Source organism: Fragaria vesca, linkage group LG3, assembly GCF_000184155.1.
Source record: "Fragaria vesca subsp. vesca linkage group LG3, FraVesHawaii_1.0, whole genome shotgun sequence".
In the NCBI taxonomy this organism is placed as follows: Eukaryota; Viridiplantae; Streptophyta; class Magnoliopsida; order Rosales; family Rosaceae; genus Fragaria; species Fragaria vesca.
This window is the reverse complement of record NC_020493.1, coordinates 11,189,477-11,200,115: the sequence shown is the minus strand read 5'-3', so window position 1 is coordinate 11,200,115 and position 10,639 is coordinate 11,189,477. Positions and strand designations below refer to the sequence as shown.

General features: G+C 37.4%; 2 protein-coding genes across 3 annotated transcripts; one reads left to right on the top strand and one right to left on the bottom strand.

Moving 5' to 3' along the window:
- Positions 1 to 1,616: 1,616 nt before the first annotated feature.
- LOC101295694 (mitochondrial zinc maintenance protein 1, mitochondrial-like) lies at positions 1,617 to 2,617 on the top strand. Of its 2 annotated transcripts, XM_004294133.1 has the most exons (3): positions 1,617 to 1,889; positions 1,988 to 2,089; positions 2,442 to 2,617. In XM_004294133.1, the coding sequence occupies exons 1-2, from the start codon at positions 1,646 to 1,648 to the stop codon at positions 2,059 to 2,061; spliced, it is 318 nt and encodes a 105-aa protein (XP_004294181.1). In that variant the 5' UTR covers positions 1,617 to 1,645; the 3' UTR covers positions 2,062 to 2,089; positions 2,442 to 2,617. The 2 variants fall into 2 exon arrangements, with proteins under 2 accessions (XP_004294181.1, XP_004294180.1); XM_004294132.1 differs by lacking the exon at positions 2,442 to 2,617 and having other exon boundaries at positions 1,988 to 2,265.
- Positions 2,618 to 3,192: 575 nt separating this feature from the next.
- LOC101295403 (actin-related protein 4-like) lies at positions 3,193 to 10,096 on the bottom strand. The gene is made up of 21 exons (XM_004294131.1): positions 10,004 to 10,096; positions 9,801 to 9,892; positions 8,814 to 8,960; positions 8,654 to 8,727; positions 8,328 to 8,408; positions 7,680 to 7,740; positions 7,510 to 7,559; positions 7,079 to 7,133; positions 6,899 to 6,976; positions 6,755 to 6,808; positions 6,114 to 6,167; positions 5,976 to 6,036; positions 5,808 to 5,859; positions 5,436 to 5,502; positions 5,242 to 5,304; positions 5,061 to 5,123; positions 4,741 to 4,803; positions 4,297 to 4,361; positions 3,814 to 3,882; positions 3,600 to 3,677; positions 3,193 to 3,515 (listed from the first exon to the last, which is right to left on the bottom strand). The coding sequence occupies exons 1-20, from the start codon at positions 10,014 to 10,016 to the stop codon at positions 3,632 to 3,634; spliced, it is 1,308 nt and encodes a 435-aa protein (XP_004294179.1). The 5' UTR covers positions 10,017 to 10,096; the 3' UTR covers positions 3,193 to 3,515; positions 3,600 to 3,631.
- Between the last annotated feature and the right edge of the window lie 543 nt (positions 10,097 to 10,639).

The window sequence follows — 10,639 nt, the reverse complement described above, 5'->3', positions numbered from 1 at the left end:
AGCGGACGTTCGCACTCGGCTTAAAGTGCGAACGTCCGTCCGTTCTCCACCTCCGGTGCCGGCGACGGCGCCCCTCCACCCCAGAAGACTCCAGCAATGTCCCCAACCACTTTCCCTCCCCGGCGAGTCCATTCTTTTCTAGTTTTCCGGCGAGATCACCCAAAACTTCAAACAAAGTCGATCTCGCCGGAAAATTGGAAAAAAACGGACTCGCTGGGGAGGGAAAGTGGTCGGGGACGCTGCTGAAGTTCTATGGTGGAGGCGAGCCGTCGCCGGCGCCGGAGGGTGGAGAACGGACGGACGTCCGCACTTTAAGCCGAGTGCGGACATCCACTTCACATCCTCCCTTTATATAAATATATATATATAGGCCCGATCATAGGCGGAAGTTCGCATGGGCCTTAAAAGTGCAGACGTCCCTCCGTTCGTCACCTTCTGGCGCCGACCACAGTACGCCTCCACTCGAGCGGACTCCAATAGCGTCCCCGATCACTTTTCCTCCCCGCCTTTAACGACCACGTCAGTATTCTAAGAGAAAAAATTGACGAAATGACTATTTAGATGAAAAATCATGACTTTAAGAACCATTCAGATTAAAGTAAAACCACAAGGACTGAACAAATGTCGACTTCAAACCATAAATACTATACAATATTGTACTCATATTAATTTTTGTATCTTTCTAATATTTTATATTTAGTTTATTTTTTGTCAAATATACAATTTTCCATCGGAATTTCTTTTTTCTCAAACATTGATATTTCTGTGATGAGAAATTTTATTAACACATGCCTAAATGTTAGATACACATCACTTTTTTATACAAATTAGATAAGACTTTGTAGGTATATAAAATTACCAAAAGAGACTTTTATATCAAAAGTAAAGAAACATAGTTAAAATAATAATAAAATATCCCGCTTAAGACTATTATTCTTCTCTACGAGAACAACGTATGTGAAGATACCAAGCCTAATCAGAAATAGCTAGCGACAACCATAGTTTCAAACAAAACTAAAGACAACGTAATAAATTCCAGTGGTATTTCTCAACCCCTAAATGAGGTATGACTTCTCTATCTTTGATCAAAATTGATTTGATAGAAAATTTAGATTATATGTTGTTTGATTATAGGTGTTTCTCAACCCCTAAGCATTTACGTTTGAACACCAAACTAGAACTTAGGATGGTGCTATATATAATTATATATATATTCTTTTACTTTGCTTGCCATTGATCTAACTCAATGAGAGAGATCTCAAGCAAAATCGGTGCCCTGATGACGCAAGAGATCTCACTAATATGAATTTTTTTGTAATAAATTAAGTAGCAGATCTAGAAAATATATGTATTTAATGAATGAGTTGTGTATTTAGTGAATAAGTTGTATATTTTAAATGAGGGTATTTTAAAAAATTTGAGTATGTGTATCTAGTAAAATGTTAAAATAATAAAGTTAATAAATGGTGTATTAAGTATAACATGTGTATCTAGTAATCAAGGGACGTATTAATAAAATTTCTGTTCGATATTTTAGTTCTCGTAAAAAATACTCTCTAACGCCGTCGTTTTGAAGCTTATAGCAGTCGCTTGAGAAAAGAAAAAATATTGAAACACGACGGCTAGAATTGCGAGAAGTTTAGAGATGGCGAGAGCAGCAGAAGCAGTGAGCGCCTACAGATCGCTGCTGAGAGCGACTAGGAAATCGTTCGCCGGAGACACGGTGATGCTGAAGGGCTCGGCGGCGGAGGTCCGCCAGAAATTCGAAGAGAATAGGGGCGTGACGTCAGAGGCGGAGATCCAAAGACTCCTGGGTGAGGCACGCGAGGCGTCCAGCTTCATCTCCACCATGATCGTCCAGGCCAAGCTCAACTCCCGCGGCGGCTACGGTAACTTGAACTCTAATAATCTCTCAAATTATGTTGCTTTTTTGTGTTTGTTTGTTAAAAACAGAACTGATGTTAGATTGAAATGGTTTGGTTTGCAGAAGTGAAGCCGGATAAGGACCATGCCGGAGCTACGCTTGAGATTCCTTCTGAACAAATCCTCAACAAATGTTGATGCAACATGAACAACTGAGAAACACAATGTATGGTGTCTTTGTTTTGAATGTTTTCTCGAACCATATTCTTGATTTTGATTAGTACATGGAACGGTTTTGGATATAATGTTGATGATGATTTTGCCTATCTTCACATTTGTGCTGTTGGTGAATGGAACGGTCTTAATAGTATGCCTTAGTTCGACTTGACTATCTTCACATTCTAATTTTAGAAGAAATCATGCTGTTATAGAAGGTGAATCTAAAATTCACATCTGCAGAGCTTGTAATAGTGTCTTACGCTCTGTAGCAGCCTTGCATTGCATTCTAGATTCATACATGTGGATCAAGGATGTTTATGTTGCTAGTCTTTGGTTGAAACATCTCTTTGCATTAGCAGGCACTAGGCACTGTGACTTCACCTGCAGTTCTTTCTTCATGCCTGGATCTTCTTCTTGTCAATCTTCTTATCATTCTCTATTGGAATATGGCTCATGCATTGTCTGGAGGAATTAACTCCAGCTAGGTGTGGTAGTTTGTTGTTTTTAAGTTCTAACTCTGGGGCGTTTGGAAGAACAATAGACCTTGGCATGAGAAATCTACATCAGTGGCTGCAGTCAGTTCTCGCGCTTTAGCTCAATTGCAAGCTTTTCTCTTGTAAACAGAAGGTTCCAAGGTATGATTTGGAAAGCTCCTCCAGTGGGATGGTTTGTTAACTTGGATGGGGTTTTTGATATCACATGGGGAATCGAATTGGCATTGTTTTCAGTTATGCAGCTGGTACCATTGTGGGTGGTATAGCTAAATTGATCAGATATGAACTCTCGAGAAGGTGTAGTAAGCTAATGGCCTAATGCAGGTAGGGGAGCTTGTCCTTTGTTTGCCAGCGTGCTTAGTTTCCTACTTTGATGGAGACCTGACTCTTCTATTCTAGTGTCGCCTTCGGTCCCCATACATCTAGCTTAGGAAATGTGTATGACGACATGACCTATCTTCTTTCGGAGCTCAATAGCTCCCATTTTAAACATTCGTATCGTGAAGGTTAAAATTTGCTCTAAGATCTTGTCATCCCTTATCAGTTACTCTCCTCATTGTAGGATTTGATCACATTTGGTTTATTTAAGCTCTACCAGTCATTACACATTATCATTCTAAACAACTGCTAACATTCAAACTCAAGATAGACAACAACGGGAGAGTCGAGGGATTCTAAACATGGAAAATAATCCAGACACTAACACCTGATGAGAGTTACATGAAAAGTAGAAAACAACCTGGTGGGAGCAGTAAGAGTCGGTATTTAAATCTAGTTAAATAATAAGCACCACAATAATCCCTAATCAACAAGTTAATATATGCTACGGTATATCAGAGTCGGTTAATAAAAAATTTAAGCACTCTCCATCTATAACTGGACACAGGCTCAAGGCTTTTACACTTTTGGAAAATGTCCTTTTAATGGAGCACAACCAACCTGAAAGTCGCAAAGTAAATTTATGTTTATAATTTGTATAATATGAATACGAACTCTGAAAGTAAGAAGGGAACTTGCTCAAACCTTTTCTACTTGCAGTAGTTCCCAACAACAAATCAAGGGCACTTTCTTTGTACATAGGAAGCCCCATGCTCCTCGTACCTGTCAATCGTCATCACAAGAACTCAAAAATCAATACAAGCCGAACAATCTGCTTGAATTCTTAATTGTTCTCTAACATAAATCCTGTGCATTAAACTACAATAGCACTAAAGAAACTAAACTTCATGGAACTTACTCAGCCTTGGAGAACCACATTTGCTGGAATGAACCAAGAGAAGCCAATATGCTGCCACCAATCCAAACACTGCAAAATTAAACAACATGAAGTCAGTGGAAGAGAACCTGCTCGAATTAAAAGCAAGGCTGCATAACAAGGATTCCTGGTTGGAAGATCCAGTCAATATCTTGAACAGATTGATGACTTTACCCAGAAAACAAATGTTTTGTATTCAACATGATATGTAGAAGAGTTCAACTTAAGCTACTGTGACAACCAGACCAACTTCACAAAGAGCCATCATGGTAGCCTAGAATAATTTCACTATAACCAGGTTCCATTAGCTTTCTTTTGCAGTAATAAAGGGGCAATTGGTGATTGATGATTGGTGGCTCGGCTCGTTCAATAGTTAAAAGACTCACTGCCAGATCCCAGACTGTATAGATTCTTGTGTGACAGAACAGATAATGAGGAGGGAGGACCAGAAACAATGCATGTTACCTGAATCGCCTTTCTGTTGCATTTCCACTTGCCAATACTTTAACTCTAGCAGCATGGGGAGACTCCTGAAGATAAAATAATGACATCTTGATGAATACTTGAGAATATTAATTATTACTCGACAATTTGCAGTGAGTTTAACTACAACACTCGTTCGTCATTTCACACCTTAGACGAGTGGCAATTTGAATCAAAACAAAGTTATCATGCAATGATTATGTGATCCTCCATTTGGTTAGTAAAAGGAGAAAGGTTGCTTCCCAAGAGAACATCATGGTTCTTTGCAATTATAAAACCACAAAATCATGCAGTACTCACATCTCACTCAGGATCTCGGATCATGAAGCTGTTACCTCTAGATCATTTAAACAAATGCTAAATGGAATTTGAATTCAACAATTAAACAATGGTGCAGAAAAAGACAAAAGTCCACTGCAGCTATACCTCCACCAAGTCTTTCTCAAGGCGTTCCTTTAATTGTTGCATCGATGCTGTGCCACCAGCAAGCTGTACAACCAAAATGAAAGAAGAATCCAGATCATTGACTGAACTCTGAAGCATGTCAATGAGGGAAACTTTGAGATATATTGATGAAACCCATTTACTTTTGTTAAGATACCAAGTCAGGAGGTCTGCAGGTTTCCCATAGAAAATTGCAACAATTGGTAATTCCAACCAAAAGATATTTTGTTTCATCCAGATGTTGATTTATGGTATTAAGTTTAGTTGATAGTAGGGGAAAATGTAATTTCATGCACTTTTACCAGTATACTGCTAAATAATTCTCGACGGATGTCCACATCACACTTGTTAATGCTGTCTATAACCTGGACAAAACAAAAAAGATATGTTAACCATGAGATAAACAAAAAAGAGGTGGATAAGAAAAGCGAAAGACAAAAAAGGGACAAGTAAAGAAACAACTCGGCAGAAGTATCCACTTACCATTTGGGGTAAACCACGAAGAGAAGGAGCAATCTCTGCAAAATTCTCCATACCAGGAATCGTCTGACGAAAAAAGAAAAAACCTAAATAAGCAGGTCTACAAACTATTGAAATCTAACAGCCACCAAAACCACCAACAAAAGCAACATGACAAGATAACAGCATTATTAAGGGGAAAAAAAATTAACATCTACCTGTGCTAAGGATGGATTAAACAGTACATCAGGTATCTTGAATCTATCAGATCCAATTTCAATTGTCCTGTGTCATGAATATGTAAACAGTACATAAGAAAGAAGATCAAACTATAGTATAATCTATGTGCTATAGGGGTGTCACCACCTAATGAATAAAGCTATATTAGAACAGGAAAATTGCAACCCATTAACAAGTAAAGGGAATTGTTAATTTATCATAAACACTCTCAAAGATCATCTATACTCTTTTATACTTTATGGGCGTATGCAACTAATATGTCGACTTTCTAGTGTAGATTGACCTCTTGGGAGTGATAATGACAACAACCTCAAGAATTTAAAAAGATCATAAAGAAGAATAAGACTCACTGGCCATCAGGAAGCTCATAAGGGGTCATCGGAATGTTTGAATATGAGCTTTCTGAAACAGAACATATTTTGTTAAGGGAGAAGCCCAGTAACATAAATAACAAACATAAGCCAATTGAAATAGTCCAAAACCACTGCGAGTTATGAGAGATTAGAAGAATAACAAACCGTCGTATGAACTGTCTGGCGCTCTGCACACACATTCCTTGATATCACTAGCAATTATCCTCTGCCAAAAGAGATCATTCCAAATAAATGAAAAATAACATGAAATCTTAATAAAAAGTATTCTGGTCAATCACAAACCTTGGAATAGAGCTTGTAGCTCTCTGTGGTGTTAGGAAAATCAACATCTACAACCTACAACATTGAAATATATAACATGTCAAAACAATCAAATGAAGCAATAAAGCAATCTAAATTTGAGACTGGAAGCATGCTGATGGTCCCTAAATTTGATTTACTCTAACTTCTCAAGGCACTTGTAAGGGAATGCCAGTTACAATTAGAATTGAATCAGAAGAACATTGTCCAAGTTACAGTGTCATTCTCCAAGGCAATTATGTTCTTGAAACCAAATTACTCGGCAAAACCAAATTACTTGGTCTCTTTTACAGAGATTTCAAACCACTGTATTTTTCTTTTCCGGGCTAGCTATAACTATTTGTTTGCCCTTTATATACTTGTGACCATCAACTAGTTCGCTATACTTCCATGTGAGAATTATGTGGCCTTAACACTACATGTACATTTTCTTGTAACTGTTATTAATCATGCCTTTTTTTACACTTCCCTGCAACTACTATTTATAATATAATTTAGACTTTCCTGCAATTATTGTACATACATCAGTACAGTTGAAATGCATACAAGTTACAAAGACTGAGAACTCAAATTCTGACAACCTTGCTACTAAATTTAACTACTAATGAACCAAAAAGAAATACCTGAAACTCTCCAGGTCGTGTTTCCTTCCTCTTGAAAGAGTATCTTGGTTTGATCTAAGTAATAAATAAGACAATATACATAAAAATCTATGCAACTTCAAGATTATAATTCTCTTTCAAAACAAAATTTAGGTAGTCACTCACTGTCATTCCTTTACTTTCCAAACTTTTCGTCAAACAATCAGTAAGAAATTCTCCTCCAATAGGAGAGGATGACACAGCCTGTGAAGAGAAAACAAGTGTCAAAAGCTGACGTTGGCATACATAAACATAGCATGAATCATTCTTTTACATCACTAATTCTCTTGGTTAAACATGAGATACCTTTTGGAGAACATAACCATCATGAACTGGAGCAACAGTAGTTGATCCTCCGCCACTACAAAAATTTATCATTATGGTAATAACATACATTAGTTTTGAGTTCCGCAATAATGAACATTAAAATTTAAGGTATACTTTTCAAAAAAGAAACATAATTTCATCAAAAAGAGATAAAAGTTATAATACGGGAAACATCAGGACAGATTATGAACTAATCTACAACTAAAGGGTAAAGCTGAAGTATATGTGTCAAAATGGAAGCAAACAACCATAGTATTGATGTTCCATATTATATAAGCATGGCTTATATAAACCAAAAATAAATAAAAACAAAAACCAGTCACAGGATGAACATGCCCGATTACTTATCTAAGCACAAGGAAATTGTTAAGAACGATGTAGTTATATGTAGGTGGAGAGTACATCATTACCTGTCAACTACCAATGATGTAGCTCGGCCAGATGCAAATGATGTGAGAACCTAGCATCATAAAACCTTCCAGTCACTAGCAAGCACAAAAAGCAAGAAATATAACAGATTGTGCAAGTCATTCATGCTTTGCAAGTTGGAATCAAGGGGATGAGAAGTCAAGGGGCATACAGCATTCTTAGCCATGAATAAAGCAGGAACTTTGTATTTTTCAAACATGAGCTCTGCCGTCCTGTAAGTACATAACAAAACTCAATCATTCGGCACAAAAAAAAAAAATTAATCCAAATATACAAAAACTGAAACATAAAAATTTGAACAAAGTGCAAGCAATCAAGGAACACATAGCCATAACTTAAAACAACAAAGAATATAAAAACAATTATAAGTTGGCATAATTACTACAAGTTGAAATAAAAGAAAATTAAGGTGTGCAACTATAGTACTTTAAACATAATAAGCTGATGAAGGCATCATAAATTCATAAAACACAATAAGAAATATTTATTTCATTTGGTCATCATTACAGAATTCCAGAGTCCAGGAGTGCACTAATAATGGAATAGAACCTCAGAAAAAGAACAGAACAATTTTGAAATTTCGTTTGTTACTAAGATTACTTTCTTTGTTCAAGAAAATTGTCCGTCTTAAAAGCTAACTGTGCAAACACTTGAAGAAGAAAAACTATCAAGTGAACTTTGAAAGGCATAGAAGTATCAGGATAGAAACATATTGTCATAAAAGAATGCAAAGTTAATTTACATGAGGTTTTTGAATGGAATTGATATTCACAATTGTAAGCTAATGATAAAAGATCACCTTTCTCTTTGTTGCTGGGAGTTAAAAGATGGCTCTGCAAGTAGCATTGGATGCTCTTTGGGATCAACCAATAGGCAGTCCCTGAAAAGAATGGCCAGCACTTAGGTATATGATAATATATTAGAAATTAGGCTAGATTGACAAATAACCTGGGAATATGGGTGAAACTTCCCATTATATGAAAACGTTGAAATACGGACTTTCAAGACGGATTTTCAAGACACGTAGTAAAATATTACAAAAATCTGTTACATGAGGGACATAAGCCTAGCAGATTTATATCAAATTATTAATCAACATTATAAACACGAGACAACAGCACTTACCTGAAAGCATGGTCCCATATACCCTCCACAGCATCCCAGTCAACAACAACTCCATCCTTTATGGGGGACAGCACCTGATAGAAAAGCAGTACATACTCAAAGTCTCATAGTAAAATATCTGATTTGTACTCCAATGAGAAAATCTTATTCAAAAACTAACCTCCATATGATCCCGACGATATCCTAAAGCCTGAGATCCCACATATAGCTTCCGTTTTCCCTTAGCTTTTTCAGAATCACTTTTTGGATCAGCAGATCCAGAGTTGTCAGTTTCGTCAACTTCCATTTGATCAATTGACCCAACAACCTTAACAAAGAAACATACACCATCAGTTTAAGTTTAATTCTACATATCAACTAGTAATAACAATCAACTAACAGATTATAAACATCGTACACATTGGACTTTAGACGATCTAAAAAATTCAATAGTGGAAGCAAGGATGGTGTACGAGCAGAACAACCATATCTGGGAACAATGAATGCTGCTCTTTCCTGACAACCATAACATATAGGAAAATGAACATCATTCAAAATCCTAAAAGCTCATCTTGCATTATAATTTTATTCTTTCATCAAGAGTTAGCAACACAGTTTAAAGGGGGCTATAATTCTTCCGTGTTTCTCTTTGTCCGCCTACACTTTCGTAATCTTGTTTATCAACTCTAGAGGTGAAAACCACTCATCTGGTGTTGACTAGTGTAACTGAAAAGAATTATTATATATCTCTCATTGTTGGAACTCGGAGCAGAACAACTACAAGTCGGGGAAGAATACATCTCATTATTGATACTCTGGCATGATAATATGGAAATTATTTACAGGTTGCATATCCTGCTGTAACTAACTGTCATCGAATGTTTATAATTTCATCTTATACGACTAACAAACTGATAAAAGTCAACTACTTAATCAACGAAACAGGCTCCAAATTATCCCAACACATGTTCTGCGAGCACTGCTTATACTACTCTCAGTCATATCAAACAACAAAGCCTAGTTTCGAAATCTTCGCAACAACATCACACTAAATGTGGCTGCAAAATAATTATGCCAAGCAAAAACACTATCTCCGTAACCCTAAATCTTCAACAATGCTAAATTCAACAGTTTGAGAGCAAAAACAACGCATCGAAAACGCACTTACAGATGGAAAAACAGCCTTGGGCGCATCTTCTCCGGCGTAGCCAGCCTTGCAAGTGTGGGAGCCGAGGTCGATTACGATGGCCGATACCTCATCTGCAAAAAGCGAAGCCCGTAAAACAGAATTGAAGCTGAAATTGAAGATATATAGAGACGGAGAAATGTAGAGAATGCAGGTTTAGGTAGGATTTGTGTGTGTGAACTCACCGCCGCCGTACATGATGCTAGGGTTTCCGAGAGGCGAGTAGTAGAGGGGTTTCTGGTGGTGGCCTGAGCTCTCAGCTAAGGCTCTAGAGAGAGAGAGAGTGAGGAGGAGGAGGAGGAGGGAGTACGGGGTTTTATGACTCCGGGTTTTTCCGGTCAAATAGTAATCTTTTTTTGCGAGTAAACGACCTAGTTTTTACAGTCGTTAATTCAGAAGGCTCGAGTCACGAGGTTGTCTCTATGGAATTCTAATTCTGCCCTTGCGGAAAGATGCAAAATGACCCGTGTATCCTGTCCCTGATACGCAGGATGCGCCTCAGATACGCTGTCCGGATACGCGTATCTAAACACAGAAGGCGTTTAGATAACTGGGCAAATTTGAAAGCAAGAGTAAAAAAGGAAAGCAATGTCGGACTAAGCAACTGAAAAAATGTAGTCCCTGAGGGAATTTGTATACGCATACTAAGCAACTGTATTCAAAGCTAATCTCAGGAAAAGTTTGAATTTGTAGTTGCTAAAATAAACACATCAAGTTCCAGCTTCCAGGGAAACAAAATAAGCCTCTATAACCAGGTAAAATTTCTCATGGAAACTTCAAAGCTTCTCGAGGAAGCTCAAGCTTCTTTTATATAACTGCCT